At 41.2% G+C, this 21,662-nt stretch overlaps 1 protein-coding gene across 4 annotated transcripts in view; it reads left to right on the forward strand.

Moving 5' to 3' along the window:
* AKAP6 (A-kinase anchoring protein 6) overlaps positions 1–21,662 on the forward strand; it is a 500,589-nt gene that overhangs the window by 211,003 nt on the left and 267,924 nt on the right. For all 4 annotated transcript variants that reach the window (NM_001192923.3, XM_010817158.4, XM_059879132.1 and 1 more), the window contains one exon: positions 5,611–7,377. In NM_001192923.3, coding sequence (NP_001179852.1) covers positions 5,611–7,377 — 1,767 coding nt within the window. The remainder of the gene's footprint in view (positions 1–5,610; positions 7,378–21,662) is intronic.

Below are 21,662 nucleotides of genomic sequence, written 5' to 3' on the forward strand. Positions count from 1 at the left end.
GAACTAAAAAGCCTCTTGATGAAAGTGAAAGTGGAGAGTGAAAAAGTTGGCTTAAAGCTCAGCATTCAGAAAACGAAGATCATGACATCCGGTCCCATCACTTCATGGGAAATAGATGGGGAAACAGTGGAAACAGTGTCAGACTTTATTTTTTGGGGCTCCAAAATCACTGCAGATGGTGATTGTAGCCATGAAATTAAAAGATGCTTACTCCTTGGAAGGAAAGTTATGACCAACCTACATAGCATATTCAAAAGCAGAGACATTACTTTGCCAACAAAGGTCCGTCTAGTCAAGGCTATGGTTTTTCCTGTGGTCATGTATGTATGTGAGAGTTGGACTGTGAAGAAAGCTGAGCGCCGAAGAATTGATGCTTTTGAACTGTGGTGTTGGAGAAGACTCTTGAGAGTCCCTTGGACTGCAAGGAGATCCAACCAGTCCATTCTGAAGGAAATCAGCCCTGGGATTTCTTTGGAAGGAATGACACTAAAGCTGAAACTCCAGTACTTTGGCCACCTCATGCGAAGAGTTGAGTCATTGGAAAAGACTCTGATGACTGAACTGAACTGAACTGACTGATGGTCCCCACACTATGAGCTCAACAACTATTTACAGATTCAGTTGGAAGCAGTTTAGTGCGTTTTCATGTTTGGAGTCAGTTTTTAGCTTTCGTGTAGACATGCAAGAATACATTGAATGAAGGGGTAAAGGAACAGTGGGTTCAAAGCCATCTGCTTTGTGAACATTTCTCTATGAACTGAAGCACTGTCTGTGTTACTATCCTTTTTGAAGCTATGGATTTTTGATCCTATTTTTTGTCAGTTTTATTTTTGCCAACACACTGAAACTGTGGAAAATAGGAAGAGAATTAGGATAAAATTCTCAGCTTTATTAGAATAAATTCAGCTGTGAAAGATTTGTAGAATGAATAAGGAAATGGCATTAAACATGCTGATAATCTAAAATAGTAGATGTATTCCAGTGAAGGTGAATTCATGTTTCTTTTCTAGAAATCAGTTGAGTTTCAGAGCCCATTATAGAATAGGTTTGAAAATTGAGAAAGTGGCAAGTTCTCTTTCTTTCTGTCCTTACAAAAACAAAATGAGTTTTATTCCTTTATTTAAATATGGAGTAGATCATATCTTATAAACAAATTGGCAAATGTGTTACTGAAACAAAGCCAGCTGAACAAACAAATGAAAAATACTTTAGGGCAAAGCTCAAAATTGTACCAAAATGTGTTATCCTGAAATTTTCTATACTTCAGAAATTGTGATAATTTATGTTTATTGTTTCATTTAGTAAGAAAGGAAATGGATATTAAAAGTAGTTCCATTTTAATGTTACTCATCCATAGTAACATTTGTTACTATGTTCCATTTGCATAGTTCCATTTGCAGCCACATGGATGGACTTATAGAGTGCAATACTAAATGAATAAGTCAGAAAGAGAAAGACAAATACTAAATTATATCACTTTTAAGTGGAATATAAAAAATAACATAAATGAATTTATTTATAAAACAGAAACAGATTCACAGATATAGAAACAAGTTTATGGTTACCAAAGGGAAAAGGAAGGGAAAAGGGATAAATGAAAAGTACGGGATTAATAGGTATACACAACTATATATATAGAATAGATAAATAACAGGGGATTTACTATATAACACAGGGAACAATATTCAGTATCAGAATAACCTATAATGGAAAAGAATGTGAAAAAACATATATGTAACTGAATCACTTTGCTGTATATCTGAAAATAATGCAATATTGTAAATCAGTTGCTTCAGTTAAAAAATATACTTCAGTTATGCTTCCATTAAAAAAATAGTTTCATTTTTCCATTCAGTTCTCAAAACTGAATTTAAGAGAGGTTAAATGATTGTTTAAGGATATAAACTTAGGAATAATTAAATAAAACAAGTAAAACCCTCTCTTAACTGATCTCTTCTGTGATAATAATAACTGATCTCTTCTGTGATAATAATAATTTCTTCCCTCCCTTCCTTTCTTTCTACCTCCCCTAAATATTTATTGACTTCCCTGGTGGCTCAGCTGGTAAAGAATCTGCCTGCAATGCAGGAGACCCGAGTTCGATTCCTGGGTTGGGAAGATTCCACCAGAGAAGGGAATGGTAACCCATTCCAGTATTCTTACCTGGAGAATTCCATGGATAGAGGAGCCTGATTTCTTACTCTTTATAAGGCACTAGGTAGTCAAAGATGAATAACATATGTTATTAAATGTTAGGAATCACCATCACAATTTTGTTAGATCCTCAAACAGTTCTGGAAAGTAGGGAGAGTGAGTGCTGTTATCCTTATTTTACAGATGATATTGTAAAATCCATCTTACAAATAAGAAGACTGAGGTTAAGAGAGGTAGTCGCACAGGTAGTGATAACTGTTAATAGTATTAACACAATAGCAAACATTGATTAAGAACTTACCATATGCCAGACAGTGTGGTAAGCACTTTACCTGAATGATGCTCACCCTCACAGTGGGAACACATTGGCCCTTGCAAGCACTCACACCATTGCACTTTGCGCGTTCTTCCGCTAGCACTTAACCACAGGACAATTTATATCACAACAAAGTGTGATGTATATAAAATAAGTAATAAGGGTAAGGATTCATTGAGTACCTATCCATGTGCCAGACTTGTGTCTTACAGAGTCTTTAAGGCTTGCAGCAGCCCTATGACATGGCTTATTATTTCATTTTCACAGATGAGGGAAATGAAGCTTAGTGACATCAAGCTACTGGTTCATGGTCATATGAATAATTAATGCGTAAGCTAGAATTTAACTCTGCTGCTGCTGCTGCTGCTAAGTCACTTCAGTCATGTCCGACTCTGTGTGACCCCATAGATGGCAGCCCACCAGGCTCCTGTGTCCCTGGGATTCTCCAGGCAAGAACACTGGAGTGGCTTGCCATTTCCTTCTCCAATGCATGAAAGTGAAAAGTGAAAGTGAAGTTGCTCAGTCGTGTCCGACTCTAGCGACCCCATGGACTGCAGCCTACCAGGCTCCTCCGTCCATGGGATTTTCTAGGCAAAATACTGGAGTGGGGTGCCATCGCCTTCTCCAATACATGCATGCACACTAAGTTGCTTCAGTTGTGTCCATTTAACTCTGAAGTTTGGGCATTTAATCACTGGAGTCAACTAAAACTACATAATCAGAGGAATAAACTTCATGAAGGCATAGACATACATTCCCAAATGTCTTCATTCATTCAACAGATGTATCTTTGAACGCTTACTCTCTGCAGCTCACTATGCTAAGTGTTGTGGTTATCCTGGTGAGCAAGCCATTTTCTATGTGATTTATACCTTTGTGGTACTTACAAACCACTTGGATAAACAGATTAATCAAAGAATCACAATAGTATGTATTTAAAGATTGAGATAAATGTTTCAGGAAAAACAACATAGTTTTTTGAGAGATTATAAAAGATTCTGATTTATGTGGGACTTTAGAATCTTGAAGAAATAAAACTTGATCTGAGGTCTGAGGGGTGAGTAAGAGTTAACTAGTTAGGGGTGTTATAGGTGGGAAGCTTTATTGGCAGAGGAAATAGCATGTGCAAAGGTTCTGAGGCAGAAGAAACACAATATATTCAAAAAATGAAATGATGATGCTGTGGCTGAGTACAGCCTTGGACAGACAGGTGGCTTGAGAGAGGCCTCTTCATATCTGTCTTTGAAGGGTTTGAGTTTTAATCTAGCAGCAGGAAGCTAACAAAAGACTTTAAGCAAAGAAGTAATAGCGTCAGACTTGCAATTTGTAAAGATTACTCTGGTGGCAATGTGGAAGGCATACTGGAGGAGGGGACATATCCAGTTTAAAATAGCACCCAGTGAATCAGAAAATGTTGGCACAAAGGTCAGAGTGTGGACTCTGGGTCAGACAACCTTCATTTAAGGCTTAGCTCAGCTTTAGTCACCAGGCCCTGTGCTAGTTATGCACCTTCTTTTGGCTCAGGCTCCACTGAAGGCAATGGCACCCCACTCCAGTACTCTTGCCTGGAAAATCCCATGGACGGAGAAGCCTGGTGGGCTGCAGTCCATGAGGTCGCTAAGAGTTGGACACGACTGAGCGACTTCACTTTCACTTTTCACTTTCATGCACTGGAGAAGGAAATGGCAACCCACTCCAGTGTTCTTGCCTGAAGAATCCCAGGGACGGGGGAGCCTGGTGGGCTGCCGTCTATGGGGTCGCACAGAGTCGGACACCACTGAAGTGGCTTAGCAGCAGCAGCCACTTACATAAAACAGGGACAACAGTACAGACCCCAGGAGAAAATTGTTTTGAGGATTAAGTGGAAAAGTAATAGTAATAAAGAACCATCCCCATTTATAAGATGAGGAGATTTAGGCTTAAAAATAAAATGAGGCTTTTCATTATTATTACTTACCTGGATGTTGTGGAATAAGACTGAAGGGAATAGGAGATAAAGGCAAGGTCTGAAGAGAGAGAACCTCCCCTATCCAAACAAACAAATGAGCCAAAAAACCTGATATAAGGGCCTGGAGAGATCAGATCTTGGGATAACCCAACTGAAATAACAGTCGTGCTCACCCCATTCCTCCCTCAGGAGCACAGAGATTTCACTCTGCAGTTTTCTTTCTTCGTCTCCTAAAGGGCTAGATTAGACCAGCTATTCCTTCAGCCTTGTAGGCATGTCGGATGCCAGGGGCCCTTCTGTCCCAAGCAAATCGTCAATTAAAACTCTCCCCATTTGTTGTGTGATGTTAGAAACTGCATTAGTAATGAGATAAAAGCCTTAGTCACACAACCAATGATTAAATTAAAAACACTTATAATACTATTTTTTAGCATAAGGGAATTTCAAGTCAGCCTACTTTGAAGGAAGGTGGGCACTTGGTATCTAACATACACAGATGAAGTGGGCGTCAGGGTGGGAGAGTATGGGAGAATACACACAGAGGAAGGGATGGGGGCTACAAAGATACACTTTTGAAGCACATTAATTTTTCCCAGGATTCTCGTGTTTACCTTCACACAGATGGGGACAGTAGAAGCTGGTCTTAAACTGTTTTTGTTATGTATGAAAATTCAGTATTTCATCTTCCTGTGATTTGTGAACATATCTTTAACACAGCAGACTTACTGTAATTAATTATTCTACTTTAAAATATTTACTGAGCATTTACTATGAGGTTACCACTGTAGCAGGTGATGGAGTGATAAGCTAAAGAGATATACATGGAGATTTTACACTCATATTAATTTGTTTTCAGAAATATTACTACTTAAGGCATCACTTCACAAATGCTTACTAAGTGAACAGTACACTATTGTAAAATAAAAAATCAGGGCAAGAATGGTTATTTTTGGATTGGCCTTGACCAAGGCTCTGTTCTCCAGATTGAAGAAAAATCCTTAAATATTTAAGAACAGGATACTATGTAAAGCAATATGGTAATTAATGAATGCGCCTTTCTGTACCTCAAACCAGAAGCAATTGAGATTGATGCATTTTGGGCCTGTATCGTGGCTTCTGCTGAGAATCTCATGTGCCCAGCAGATGAGTGTAATGTTACATTTGCTGAAACCATTTCCGTTGTCTGTTTCAGGGCCGGCTTGATGCTCTAACAGAAGTAGATGACTCTGGACAGTTAACAATCAAATGCTCTCAAAATTACTTGTCTCTGGATTGCGGTATTACTGCTTTCGAATTATCTGACTACAGCCCAAGTGAGGATTTGCTCGGTGGCCTGGGTGATATGACCTCTAGCCAGGTCAAAACCAAACCCTTCGACTCGTGGAGCTACAGTGAGATGGAAAAGGAGTTCCCCGAGCTTATCCGAAGCGTTGGGTTACTTTCGGTGGCTCCTGACTCCGTCCCTTCCAACTTCAGTGAAGCTGTGAGTGAGGAGGCGTCTCAAGTATCTCTTTCAGCAGATGACACAGGCAGAAGTGAGGAAAATAATGCATGCACAGTGGAGGAGCAACCAGGCTTAATGCAGGGGCCATCATCTTCAGTGGAAGCTCCGACAAATGCTGTTCAACCCGCTTCAGAAGCTGTGAAGCAAGAATCTGATTCCTCTTCCCAACATGGGGCGAAGAATCCACAGCCTCTTGCTTGTGAAAACACAACCCCCAAGCGATCCATCAGAGACTGCTTTAACTATAATGAGGACTCTCCCACACAGCCCACATTGCCAAAAAGAGGATTTTTCCTTAAAGACGAGACAGTTAAGAATAATCTGAAAGGCCCTAGTGGAAAGAAGCAGATGGTCGATCTGAAGCCTGAGATGAGCAGAAGCACCCCATCCCTGGTGGATCCTCCTGACAGGTCTAAGCTGTGCCTGGTGTTACAGTCTTCTTACCCCAACAGCCCCTCTGCCGCCAGCCAGTCATATGAGTGTTTGCACAAGATGGGGGATGGGAATCTTGAAAATACAGTTAGAAGTCACATTAAGGAGATCTCCTCCAGCCTGGGGAGGCTCAACGACTGCCATAAAGAGAAGCTTCGACTGAAAAAGCCCCACAAGACCGGAGAAGAGATGCCTCCATGCCAGACCCCTAAACAGGAACCCAGTTCAGACAAGCAAGCCAAAAACACTAGGAGCGCGACAGTGCCGAATGCAATTCCTTCTAGTCCTTCCAAGGCCAGACAGAGGCCAGAGGCAGAGTCTGCCTCCACCTCCTCACTGGAGCCGTGTCACCAGAGCAGTGGGAACGCCAAATTGCCAGTGCAGTCAGAAACATCCAGTTCACCACCTTTTACTCAAAGCAGCGAGTCCTCTGCTAGCTCTGACAGCGTCACATCTCTAGGACCCCTTCTTTCAGAGCACAAAGGCAAAAGCAGCTACTCCTCCTCCCCAAGTCACATCACCAGGAACGGTCAGGTTGTGGAGGCCTGGTATGGCTCTGATGAGTACCTGGCACTGCCCTCTCACCTCAAGCAGACAGAAGTATTAGCTCTGAAGTTGGAAAACCTAACAAAGCTGCTGCCTCAGAAACCCAGAGGAGAAACCGTTCAGAATATTGATGACTGGGAACTGTCTGAAATGAACTCAGATTCTGAGATGTATCCAACATACCATGTCAAGAAGAAGCATACGAGGCTAGGCAGGGTGTCTCCAAGCTCTTCCAGTGACATAGCCTCTTCGCTCGGGGAGAGTGTGGAATCTGGTCCCTTGAGTGACCTTCTTTCTGACGAGGAACTGGGCATGCCTCTCTCTGGCATGAAAAAATATGCAGACGAGAAGTCAGAGAGAGTCTCATCCTCTGAGAAAAACGAGAGCCATTCTGCTGCAAAATCTGCTTTAATTCAGAAACTGATGCAAGATATTCAACACCAGGACAACTATGAGGCCATATGGGAAAAAATAGAGGTGAGGATGGTCTTCTTAATCTAGATGGTTTCTTACCTGATTTTTGGAAGTATTGCTGGGAAAAGGTGAAATCCTCCCCTCCCTGTTATAAAATGTCTTGCTATTGTTGATAAACATAGTTGATTCCCCAAAGAAAGAAAAGAACATACAATGGTCACTGCCTGGTGACAGTGGCCTCAGCCAGGAACTCTGCATGTCTGTGTGCCTGCTGGTGTGGAACTCTTGGTTGGTGTTGCTCAGACCTAACATTGCTCCTGGGGAGTGGTGGACCCGCTTGAGTGAAATACAAAACAAAGTACAACAGTAGCCATGGACACGTACCAGTACTTCAGGAATATGTGAATGCAAAGTTCCACTTACCCTCAGTGCTTCTCTGATTTGTTGGTTCTAACCCCAGAATAGCTTCCATGTCTCCAATATTAACTTTTGTAGAAAAAGACCAGACGGTTCTAGTTTTTCAGGATTTTTTCTTTTCTTCAATCTTCCTCCTCTGGCTAATAACCATGCTCCCTGTATTCTGTACCATCTGTGGGCTCTGAGATGGGGAGGTGATATTTTGGGTAAATCTGTACTTTTAGAGAAAATTATTAGATGTAGTGAAATCTTTAAGAAGAGAAATCAAAATTTTCAGAACTCAGCTCATTAATGTAAGCTGTGATATAGGATACTAGATAAAAGTATAGTACATATGGATGGAATGACGGGGAGGAAGAAGACGGAAATATATAGAACAAAGAGGGAAAAGTTAACAGCAATATATAATACTAGTTACATATATTAATAATTGTTTTTTACTAAGTATTTGTGTGTCCAATTTTCACAACAACCCTAATATTAACCCTATTTTATGTATGAGGAGACCGAGGCTTAGAGAGACCAGGCAGTTTGCTCTAGAACGCATATTATTACCTGAACGCTCCCATGCCTTTCCACAAGAAAGTGACCAGTGTGTACCGCATGTAAATACTGCAGTATTGAAGAGAAGAAATAATAGCAGCAGAGCTAAGATTTGCCTGGGAAGTCCTTGTGAAATAATAAGATTTTACTGAGGCTTTGAAGGATGTGCCAGGATTTAGACAGAGAGAACTAAGCTGAGCATTTCAGGCAGGAGCAAAAACCAAAACATGGAGGTGGGGATTGGGAATGAGCATGGTACTGGGGCACAGAGAATTTCTCAATCAGAAGGTCAGTGAGCGGGGAGCACTACATTTCCATACCTTTAATAGACCTGGTTGCTGCCAGGCCCTGATGGCCAGACCAAGGCAAGTAGAATTTGTTCACCAGACATCTGTGGTAACTTCTCTGAAAGGGACTGAGAATAGTCACACAGCTCACGGTAACTCATGCTCCTTCTTGGGCTGTTATTTGCGCTGGTTCTGTGCTAAGGGCCTTACATGCCTTGTTCTACTAAGTCCTGGGAGGTAAGAACTTTTCAGATGAAGAGTGTGATTAGGAAACTGGCTCAGGGCCTCACAGCTAGTGAGTGCATAGCCAGGAGTTGAACCCAGAGCCAGCACACTTGAAGCAGAATAGGCCGTGGCCTCCAATAGCCTTTCTAGAAGGCCTCATGGGCAGTGGCAGGAAAGATGGTCATGGCAGCCATGGCGGTGACGGATACGGAAATGCCTCTGGCAGCCAGTATAAGGGGCTGTGGAAATGGGTGACGGGTGAATGGGGGGAGGGCTGTTGATGACGTGACCGGGATCCAGAAAACCAGTTCCAGACCTTGCCCAGTCATTAAAGACAAAGAGTGGCTCACAGCTAGTCATGCTCCATTCTGGGCCTCGTTTCTTTTTTGTAGGTAGAGATGTTTTAAACAGATGATGGCATTATACCAACTTCCAAAGGAAGCATCTTTTATTCCATAATTCTACAAAGATGAAGCTAAGTTTTCAGCCTCTAGGTACTGGGGTAGTTGTAATAGAAGAAACAGCTTGAGATGGAGGTGAGGCAGGTAGTTTTTAAAAACATATGCACTGATGTTGAGTAGATGATGAAACTTTTAAGAGGGAGTGTAGGCCATGGGAAATACTGTCCTGGAGTTGGGCTATAAGGTAAAAAGCTAAAAGGAGATTAAGCCCCCTCCTCAGCCCAACCTCCTTTCAATACTTCAGGTGAGGGTGACTGTCAATCCCCAGGTCAGTTGACCTTGGGTATCACATTCTAGCTTTGATCTCTTCCATATGGTGACCCATATTTGACCACAAAAATATAGTAAGTGTGCAGGTGTGCGTGCTCAGTTGTATCCAACTCTGCAACCACAAGGACACTAGCTTGCCAGGCTCCTCTGTGCATGGGATTCTCAAGGCAGGGATACTGGAATAGGTTGCCATTTCCTACTCCAGGGGCTCTTCCCCACCAGGGACTGAACCCTTTTCTCATCTCCTGAGTCACCTGTGTTGGCAGGCAAAGTTTTTTTTTTTTTTTTTAACCACTAAACCACTTAGGAAGGTAACATCTTCCTGGTATCAGGCACGTACTGGGCATTGTACCTGCAGTCACGCCTTCATAAGATTCTCATAACAACCCTACAAGGTGTTTTTTTTTTTTTTTTAAATCTTAAATTGACCACTTCTCCAGTGCACCCACTCTGGTCCTAGCTGCCATCACCTCCTGCCTGGATTATTGCAGTAGCCTCCTTTCTGGTTTCTCTGCTTCCACCCTGCTTCCCCTAAAGTCTGTTCCCAACAGAGCAGCCAGAGTGATCCTTAAAAAATAAATCAGATTATGTCACCCCACTCAAAACCCCACAACAGCTCCTATGGCATTCAGGGGCCCTACATGGATCACCGCTCCCACCCCTCCGCCTCCACCCCCTGCAACTCCTCTCTGACTCATTTCCAATTGCTCTTTCCTATGCTCACTTCATTCCGTTCCCACTTTGGCCCCTTTGCTGTCCCTAGAATAAGCTAGGCACACTTTTGCCTTTCAGACCTTTGTCAGCTCCCTCTGGCTACCTTCTCTGTCAGTTTTTTAATTCCTCCTTCTCTTCTGAGTGATTGCTCAAATATTAACTTCTTAGGGAAGCTTGGATTTCCCAGGTGGTGCTAGTGGTAAAGAACCCACCTGTCAATGCAGGAGACATAACAGATGCAGGTTTGATTTCTGGATCAGGAAGATCCCCTGGAGGAGGGCATGGCAACCCACTCCAGTATTCTTGCCTGGAGAATCCCCATGGGTGGAGCAGCCTGGCGGCCTACAGTCCATAGGGTCACAAAGAGTTGAACACAACTAAACACGCAGACAGGGTAGCTTACCCTGATCACCTTTTAAAAGGTGTATCCTGACCTCTATTCTTGTCTTCAGCTCTTACTTTATTTTGACATTTTATATAGTTCTCTTATTTAGCATGTATATTATTGTTAATTTTTTGTCTCGCTCTGCTAGACTGGGAGCTCTGTGAGGGTAGAAATACTCATGTGTTTAGTTTGCTAGTGAATCTCATGTACCCAGAACATTGTCTGCTACATAGTAGGTGCTCAGTGAAGACTGTTGAATGAAAGAGTGGGTGGATCCCTGCTTTAGAGTGGAGGAAATGAGTTCACAGAGATTAAATTACTTCCCTTAACCTGCACAGCTAGTATGTCATAGAGCCATGCTTCAAGCCCTGTCTGCTTTCTCTTCCCACTAAATAAAGTCTTGGGAAGAGAAGAATTCCCTGAGAGAATGAGGATAGATGGAGAAGAGAAAAGGATGTCTCAAGTTTTAGCCCAGTTATGAGGCAGGAATATGAAAGCGGCCCAGAGTGGGGTTGAGGAAGGAACCGAATTCTGTGGTACTAAGTAAATGAAGGGAGAAGAGATGTTTAGTAAGATGAACATCAGCTTTGTTCTTTGCAAAATGGAGTACAAGAACAGTAAGGATGAAGGAGAAAAACCAACCTCTAGATTTGTTGTAAAGAGTCAGTGAGGACCTTAGAGAAAAAGGGACTTCATGAAAGAGCAGAGGTAGAAGCTGGGTTATAGATGGTTAAGAAGTGAGAGAGAATCATTCCTAATGGCTCCCAGGACCGAGTTGTGAAAGCCATATGAGAGAAAGTATGGTAGTGGAAAGTGAGGTCAGATAAAAGTTTCTATTTAAAAAGTTAAAGCTTATTTGAAGGCAGGAATAAACGAGTCAGCAGCAAGAGAGATGGAGGTGCTGGAAAGCATCTCAGCATGGCATGTGGGACTCCATGGGAGGAACTGTGGCCTGGTCTAAAAGTATGGGCTGCCATAGAGTCCCTGGGGACACCTGGGAGTCATGAGACATGTGAGAGTCTTAGATGCTTTATGTTCTTCACCTCTCACATGTATGTCTTTCTCTTACTAGGCTGGTTTTGTGAATGTGAAAGATTTGTTTTTAGTTTGAATTTTTAATTCATCAGAAAAATTAATTTCTTTGAATAGATTGTATGTTTTCACATGGTTTAAAAACTTATGCTTAAGAAACAGCCTTACAGACATAGAAAAAAAAAAAAAACTTACGGTTACCAAAGGAGAAAAGGGTAGGAGTTTGGGATTAGCAGATATACGCCACTATATATAAAATAGATAAACAACAAGGTCCTACTGTATAGTATAGGGAACTATATTCAATATCCTGTAATAAACCATAATAGAAAATAATATGAAAAGGAATGTGTTTATATATGTGTGACTGAGTCACTTTGCTGTATACCAGAAGCTAACACACATTGCAAGTCAACTATACATCAATAAAAATAAACAAAACCATTATAAACTTTAAAAAATATTCCATTAACTCTCTCTCCCATCCTTGTCCCTCAATTTGAGTTCCCACCTCGCCAGTGATCATTGTTGTTTTCAGTTCTAATGTCCTTTAAGAAGTGCTTTATACATACACAAATGAATGCAAATATATTGGTTATGCAGTATTTTAAAACCTGGGAAATAAGTTGCAACCCATCCTTCTCCATTAATGAAAGCTCCTCAGTTAGCTCGGTGAGTTCTTAAGTGATGGTCCCTCTTCCAGTCTCTGTGCAGGTTGAGGGAATCTTCCTCAAACGTGGCTGATTTCCCGAGAACCTCTTGTGTGGATAAGGTAAACGAGCATCCCAGGTCTGAGTGCTTACCTCCTATGGGGCTTCTCAAGGCCTAAAATTAAAAGTGGAGAAATGAGTCAGTTCACTGAACTACACTTATTTGCTCTGATACATTCAAGAAATAAAAGCAACGAAGAGAAAGGGGACAAGGACACGTCTGCTGCTGCTGCTGCTGCTGCGTCGCTTCAGTCATGTCTGACTCAGTGCAGCCCCATAGACGGCAGCCCACCAGGCTCCTCTGTCCCTGGGCAAGCAAAATCCAACAGAATGATGAAAAATTAGCTTAGTCTGATGTCTGGACATACGTGGTTTAAGTGTTAAGGAATGGCAGCTATAGCTTATGGGCCAAAAGTGGCCCAAGGCCTAATTTCTAAAATAATATTTTATTGGAACATAGCTGTGCTCATCATTTATGGCTACTTTTGTCCTGCAGTGACAAAATTGAGTGGTTGTGACAGAGACCAATGGCTTGCGAAGCCTAGAATGTTTACTGTATGATCCTTGATGGAAAACATTTGCTGACCTTTGCTTGAAAGTGAGGAAGAAGCTAGGCAAATAATGTCTACTGAGCATCCACTATATGCCACGTTCTGAGAGGATTCCTTCATTTAATTTATATAACATCCCCAGGGAAGAGCTTTTATTGGTCCTGTTTTTACAGATGACACATCTAAGGCTCCAATGCTAATGACTTGCCCAAGGTCACCCTGCTGCTAAGTATGGGAGCTGGGATTTCAGCTGAGATGCCAGAACTGACTTGCTTTCCTCCTAGAGATGTATTCAAATGCCAAGGAACTTAGACAGTAATCACATAGGCAGATCAAATCTATTTATAAAACCCACAGACCACTACTAGATTAGCAAATGAATAGTATGACTTCTTTCTCATAGCCATAGCTGGTAAGTAGCCACTAGTCCAATGTGGATGATTACTTATGCTAGTTGAGCAGTTGTGATTCTTAGGGAGCTGGAAAATTGCAGTGTGGTGTGATAACAGCAGGGCTTCCCTGGGGGCTCAGATGGTAAAGAATCCACCTGCAATGCCGGAGATCTGGGTTTGATTCCTGGACTGGGAAGATCCCCTGGAGAAGGAAATGGCAACCCACTCCAGTATTATTGCTGGGAAAAATCCATGGACAGAGGACCTCCAGTCCATGGGGTCTCAAAGAGTCAGACATGACTGCTGCTGCTGCTGCTGCTGCTAAGTCGCTTCAGTCGTGTCCGACTCTGTGCTACCCCATAGATGGCAGCCCACCAGGCTCCCCCATCCCTGGGATTCTCCAGGCAAGAACACTGGAGTGGGTTACCATTTCCTTCTCCAATGCATAAAAGTGAAAAGTGAAAGTGAAGTTGCTCAGTCGTGTCCGACTCTTAGCGACCCCGTGGATTGCAGCCCACCAGGCTCCTCCGTCCATGGGATTTTCCAGGCAAGAGTACTGGAGTGGGGTGCCATCGCCTTCTCCACAGACATGACTGAGCGACAAGTAAAGCATTTCGGGAGATCTGTCCTTTGGGATAAGTGCCAGGTTCCCTTCTCACATCACAGGCTTTCTGCTCACTCTTAATTCTCAGAACTCACCCTGGAAGACATGACTCCATTAGGTTGAATTTATTGGTACCAAGTTAATGGATGCATGACATAGCTGATTCCTTTTTCTCCCTGAGATATAAATGTCTTCAAATGCTCAACTATAGAGTCTCAGCTATAGTTCAATGACTCAGCTGTTGTTAGCATTTTATCTCAGAGACATCTACAGTCCAATTTGAAAACCTTTTTTGGGTATCAGCTAAGAATGTCTTTGCACATAAGTAATTTCAGATTGAGTGCAACAGATATTAGAGTGCTTGCTCTTTGTAACTAGGCTATATAGAATTGCAGTCTAGTCTGTGGTAGCAAAGGCGGTCACCATTGCCGCCATCTAGAGAGAGAGACAGGAATTGGTCAGTAATTACCGAGTAATGAATAATGGGAATACAGAAGAGGTGTGGTCCTGGGATTAATTTGTCACTGATTTCTGCATTTCTTTATCCCAGAGATAAAATGGTGCAGATAGGACCCTTCCTATTTTTCATCCTCGTTTTGACCATATGTTGATACATCACTGATGCCACACTGATGGTGGCAGTGATTAAAGAAATATCATGCTGTCCTGTGTTCTCTTTTTCTTCTCCTTTTTTTTCCATTGTGGTAAAAGAAAAAAAAAAACCATGAAATTTGCCTTCCTAACCATTTTTAAGTGTACAGTAGTGTTAAGTATCTTCTTATTGTTGTGAAACATATCTTCAGAACTTTTTCATCTTTCGTCTGGAACTATGTCAATGATGCCCTTATCCCCTCTCCTTCAGCCGTTGGGAACCACCATTCTACTTTGTTTCTGTGAATTTGACTCCTTTGTGTGTGTTCAGTCATGTCCAATTCTTTGTGACCCCATGGACTATAGTCCACCAGGCTCCTCTGGCTCCTCTGCCCATGGAATTTTCCAAGCAAGAATACTGGAGCAGGTTGCCATTTCCTACTCCAGGGGTTCTTCCCTACCTAGAGATCGAACCTGTATCTCTTGAGTCTCCTGCGTTGGCAGGTGGATTCTTTACCACTGCACCACCTGGGAAGCCTTATAGATGCCTCATTTAAGTGGAATTATACCGGATTTGTCTTTTTGTGACTGGTTTATTTCACTTAGCATAAGGTCCTCAAGGTTCATCCATGTTGTAGCATATGGCAGTATTTCCTTCTTTTTAAACAGTGAATGATATTCCATTGTATATATATACCACATTTTGTGTACCCATTCATCTCTGGAGGGATATTTGGCTTGCTTCCACTTCTTGGCTATTGTGAATAATGCTGCTATGAAGGTAGGCGTGCAAATACCTCTTCAAGACCCTACTTTCAATTCCATGGATATATTCTTAGAAATTGGATTGGATTGCTGCTGGATCATATGGTAGTTGTGCTTTTAATATTTTGAGGAATCACCATACCATTTTCCATAGTGGTTGCTCCATTTTAAAATCCCAAGTGCATGAGTTTCGGTTTCTCCATATCTCCATAGCCTCACCAGCATTTGTTGTTTTCTGTTTTTTGTTTTTTTTTTAATTATAGTAGCCATTTTAATGGGTGTGAGGTAATATCTCATTAGGATATTGATTTGCATTTCTCTGATGATGAGTGATGTGTTGAGCATTTTTTCATGTTTGTTGGCCATTTGCATATCCTCTTTGGAGGAATGTCTGTTGAGGTCCTTCACCCATTTTATAAATTGGGATATTTGATTTTTTGTTGTTGAGTTGTAGGAGTTCTTTATATTCTGGATCTGATTACATTTTTGATGTTCTAACATTTCTCCCATTCCGTAGGTTGCCTTTGCACTGGGCCCTTTGATACTCAGAATTTTCCAAGTGTGCTGTGGACCCATCTGTCTATTTTTGCTTTTGTTGTCTGTGCTTTTGGTGTCACAGCCAAGACATCTTTGCCAAGACCAATGCCATGAGGCTTTTGTGTTTTCTTTTAGGCGTTTTATAGTTTAAGACATAGGTTTAAGTCTTTGAGTTATTTTTTTATCTTATCTTAGTGTGATTACCTTTTATCTCAGGATGATTACCTTTTATGCTTTAAAGATCTCACCTCTCAACCTCTAGCTTTTTTGTGTAATAGGACAAAACTTCAAGAGCCAAGATTTGTCTTAAAAAATAAAAAACGACAACAAAAAAACACGGGTGTTTTTAAAAAACGCTGTCTGCTGTTCTTTACTTGATTTGAAACACAGCTGTATTGTTTTTATTTTAGGCTGCAGTCCATGGGGTCGCGAAGAGTGGGACACAACTGAGTGACTTCCCTTTCACTTTTCACTTTCATGCATTGGAGAAGGCAATGGCAACCCACTCCAGTGTTCTTGCCTGGAGAATCCCAGGGATGGGGGAGCCTGGTGGGCTGCCGTCCATGGGGTCACACAGTCAGACACGACTGAAGCAACTTAGCAGCAGCAGCAGCAGAGTAACTTAGTAACTTTATCGAGATCTGCTATAAATTTAATTTTCACTTCCCTTTGATGTTTCTTTTGTACCAACCACATAGCAGTTTTCCTAAAGTTGGTGGAGTGGTAGTCTGCACTTCAGTGTTTATAATGATCTCTTAAGAGTATCCGATCAGATAGGAAGCGTTTTGAGGTTATTGGATTCAACTCTTCTTCACTGGCATTTCATTTTGTACATGCCTTTCCCTTATGCTAACCTTTTGCCTCATAGTTGCTAGTCTCACCTTTCTCCTGTATCTGAATTATCTTCCTTTTTTCTTTTCCTTTTCCTTTTTATTTACTATTCTTCTGGAATATATATTCTTTTGGAATATGTTTTCTTCTGGAATATATTCACTCCCTGGCACCTATTTTCCTTATTAATTTCCTTCCCCAAGTGCATCTTCTGCTTTCTCCCTCTAATGTTGTCCTAGAGATTCTCATATCCCGAGTATGAGAGGACTACAAGATGACTCTTCATCACCATTCAAGCTTGAACCCTTGATCTTCTCAGTGCATTTCTTATTCTTAGAGATGTGTATCCAGTGGGTTGACAAATTTGTTTAGAAGCAAGAGTAAGGAATTTAGCTTAAATATCAAGGAAAAAGCCACAATTTTAAAGACTTGGAAAGGCTTAGCTTTGTAGCTGAAATAGAAAGATTCAAGAGTGCTAAAAGATAACAAACTGAGCATGAATTGATAATACAGATTATTTTTCCACAAGAGGCATTAGTAACAGAATACTGGGCTCTGAATATTCTTCTGTATTTATGGTATGTAAAATCTCAAATTTTGATTTAAATTCTGGACCTGGAGTTTGAGAGAGCTATGACAACATAAGTATAGGCCCTGTTTATTAAATATGATAATATTTGATAAGTCTCATCAAGTAGAAAGTCAAACAATGGGAGAACAGAGAAAGGAAGATAACAAGCATCACAGAACATGGACTACTTGAGCTGGGCCTTGAATGATGAGCCAAGTTTAGTAGAGATGAGAAGGCAGGATATTAGTGACAAAAGCTTTGGTATAAGCTAAGGTTGAGGGCAAGAATATTAAGGTGTATTTGGGAAACAATAAAGGGTGTAGGCTAAACTGCTGTAGACAAAGAGATTCTGAAATATAATAAGATGGAAGATTGTTGGTGTCTCACATAACAAGAGGTAGGCAATCAATCCAGGGAAGACAGAGGCCATCTAGGGACCCAGGTGCTCTCTCCCTGTTGCTCTTGTCCCGGGAGACTCCAATGCTGTGCCTGTGTTCCATCTCATCAGAAGGGGAACATGGAGAGCACCCAACTTTACTCTCCAGACAGGACTTGGAAGTTGTACACGTCACTTCTGTTCACATCCAGTTGGTCCAGACTTTGTCTTTATAGCCTCAGCTAACTGCAAAGGATTTGGGAATTTAGCCTCCAGGCTATGAACATTAGGAGAGAGATGTCTCTGAAACCAACTGTTGGTTAGAATAGAGTTACTTGAAGGGAAACAGTATGTAAAGTTAGAAAGAAAAGACCAAAATATATTGAACTTTGTATTCCAAGTGCTTGCCTAGCACAGACACAAAATAAATACCTGTCTAATGAATGCATGAAGACGCCAATAAGTGGGTGAGGAAATGTATCCTTCAGTTTGAACTTTTTCCTCTAGACTAGGAGATGCAAACTAAAATGACTCTTAAGAGTGGCAGACAGATAGTATAAATGAGTCACACAGGCAGGTGTAAGTAAGGAGTGAAGGAGACTGAATGGCTGAGGGGCCAGTGCCATGCCTAGTGGGAGGCAGCCATGAGATGGTTGCTCGGGGTTGTGGGCCATGTGTGGCCAGACCTTGCAGTTTTTAAAAAGAAATAGGAAATCTGGATTTTAGGTGACATCTCCCAATTTTTTTAATCTTTAGTCTGAACAATTTACTAACAGGCCAAATAAGATATAGCCATCGGATGGGTTTGGCCTTCAAGTCACTTCAGTTCAGTTCAGTCGCTCAGTTGTATCTGACTGGTTGCAACCCCGTGGACTGCAACACATCAGGCTTCACTGTCCATCACCAACTCCCAGAGCTTGCTCAAACTCATGTCCATCGAATTGAAGATGCTATCCAACCATCTCATACTCTGTTGTCCCCTTATTATCCTGCTTTCAATCTTTCCCAGCATCTGGATCATTTCCAATGAGTCAGTTCTCTTATCAGGTGGCCAAAGTATTGGAGTTTCAGCTGCAGCACCAGTCCTCCCAATGAATATTCAGGACTGATTTCCTTTAGGATCGACTGGTTTGGTCTTGCAGTCCAAGGGACTCTCAAGAGTCTTCTCCAACACCACAGTTCAAAAGCATCAATTCTTCAGTGCTCAGCTTTCTTTATAGTCCAACTCTCACATCCATACATGACTACTGGAAAAACCATAGCTTTTACTAGACGGATCTTTGTAGGCAAAGTAATGTCTCTGCTTTTTAATATGCTGTCTGGGTTGGTCACAGCTTTTCTTCCAAGAAGTAAGTGTCGTTTAACTTTATGGCTGTGTCACCATTTGCAGTGATTTTGGAGGCCCCCAAAATAAAATCTCTCACTGTTTCCATTGATTCCCCATCTATTTGCCATGAAGTGATGGGACCGGATGCCATGATCTTAGTGTTTTGAATGTTGTGTTTTAAGCCAGCTTTTTCACTCTCCTCTTTCACTTTCATCAAGAGGATCTTTAGTCCCTCTTTACTTTCTGCCATAAGGGTGGTGCCATCTGCGTATCTGAGGTTATTGATATTTCTCCCGGCAATCTTGATTCCAGCTCGTGTTTCATCCAGCCTGGCATTTCACATGACGTACTCTGCATATAAGTTAAATAAGCAGGGTGACAATATACAGCCTTGACGTACTCCTTTCCCAATTTGGAACCAGTCTGTTGTTCCATGCCTGGTTCCAACTCTTGGTTCTTGATCTGCCTATAAATTTCTCAGGAGGCAGTTCAGGGGGTCTGGTTCTCCCATGTCTTGAAGAATTTTCCACAGTGTGTTGTGATCCACACAGTCAAAGGCTTTGGCATAGTCAATAAAGCAGAAGTACATGTTTTTCTTGAACTCTCTTGCTTTTTCTGTGATCCAATGGATGTTGGCAATTTGATCTCTGGTTCCTCTGCCTTTTCTAAATCCAGCTTGGCCTTCAAGTCCCTTATTTGCAATCTTTCTGATGAGGAGAAATTACTCAAATGTTTGGCCCAGATAGTTTATAGTTTAAGGTTAACGTGACCATGGTGTGCTAGATACACCTGTGGTGACGTGGTTCTTGATTGTGGCTGCACATTATAATGACTGGGAGCTTTGAAAAGAAAATTCCAACTTTAGGCTCCACCCAAAGCTATTAAAGCAGATTCCCAAGGGATGGGTATTTTTTAAAGCTCCTTCATGCAGTTCTGATGTTCAGTCGAGGTTGGGAGCTAATGCTGTAAGGCTAATTTTGAAGGTTGTTGCAACAACTTGCATATATCATAAAAGGGTCTGAACTACGGTTATGGAAGTCAGTTAAGGAAAATGAAGAGAGGTGGGTTATGCTATGAAGGGCAAATCAGTCTAGTTTTGTGGCTTTTAAAAAATGAGATAGTGGAGGAAGAAGGTCAAGAGTTGAGATTTCAAGCTAAGATTTGGGGGCTGAGAGATATAAGAACTTTAATAAATGGTTCCAAGGGACATATGAAATTAAGATCTACAATAGATGAATGGGGCAGAGGTAAATATTATCTTGTATGCACATGCTGTGGCCAAATCCATGTTGAGAATCTCATTTAATACAACATTAAAAAATAAAGCTACACAGATGTTTTTATGGCTAATATTATATATGTGTATATTTTATTTGTTGCAATGCCAGGGGAAAAAACTGAATCAGCATTACTAATGGATTTGTCGGGACAGTATGTCAAGGTCATTGCTCAAGGTTTGTAGAGAACTGTAGGAATTCAAAGCAAATACCTTCCTGGTTAACTCAGTAGGAATGTTTCAGTCCTGTGTCAGTTTGGTTTCTGCAGATCCTTAGCTGGAGCTCCAGGCTTTATATGGTGGTTTAGCACCACCATGAGGCTGCATCCAGTCAGTGCAGCTGATTTTGAGCTTCTGAAGTGTATTATAAGGAAGGTGCAGTTTTTTGTTTGCAGTTTTAAATATTAATATGAAAATAGTTCTTTGTTCTTTTCTTGGTATAAAAAAGGTATGATTAAATTGGTTTTTGTTGTGTCAGGATGATAAAAGTCCCTAACCTCATTTGACAGCAAGTATTTCTATGATGATGAAAATCAAAAGAGGAATAAACTCAGTGTTGCAATTTTAATTCAATTACAATAATTATTAGGGCATTAGTGAACCCTTCTTTATCCTTAAGCCTAAAGTAATTACTCTGTGTTAACAGTATGATGTTTTAGAAAGATAGTGATTAAAAAAAAACATAAAGCCTTGACATTTATTACCCACTTGCCACGTCAGGCAAGATGCTAAGAGTTTCATTCATTTAACACATCATCACATTAATTCTCAAGAAAAAAATACCTCTGTGATGAATACACTCTTATTTTATCCACATTTTACCAATGAGGTCAGAGATACATAGAGAAGTTAGTAATTTACTCAAGTGTACAGACTGAAAGGCAGGAACTTTGAGCTCAGTTCATAGCCCCCCATTGTTTAATTATGAAAACGTGAATACATCACTCAACGTTTACTGTTTAAATCTCTTAGTCTTTAAAATGGGATATTAATTATGTTTGTCACTGCACAGTTTGTTGTATGAAGTTACAAAGAGCACCAGCTCATGGTAAACTCCAACAGTACATGAATACTAGTCTTGTCATGATTGTGACCTTTCCTGTGAATTCAAGGCATTAGCATCCACAATAATAGAAAGAATAATCTTAATTTAGAATAAGAATATTAATTCTTCCCCTAGGTAGCATTGTGACCTTAGAAACTTTAGCCCTCAAGCCTCAGTTTCAAAAAATAAACATTAGTAGAGAAACTGAACGGGCTGACCTCTAAGATACCTCTCAGTTCTGAAATGTTATGAGATTAAGAGGCATAACTAAGAGATGCAGCCATTTCTCTGTAAAATACTCGCTAGAATATATCACTTCAACATGGAATTTCTTTCTGTTCCATGGAATCCTGGGTGAATTCTCTTTAGAAGACCCTAATGGTGAGTGAGTGTGGGGCTGTGACATTAATGAGCCCGGTGGTATAAAACTATGCATGC

Source organism: Bos taurus, chromosome 21, assembly GCF_002263795.3.
Source record: "Bos taurus isolate L1 Dominette 01449 registration number 42190680 breed Hereford chromosome 21, ARS-UCD2.0, whole genome shotgun sequence".
NCBI lineage: Eukaryota > Metazoa > Chordata > Mammalia > Artiodactyla > Bovidae > Bos > Bos taurus.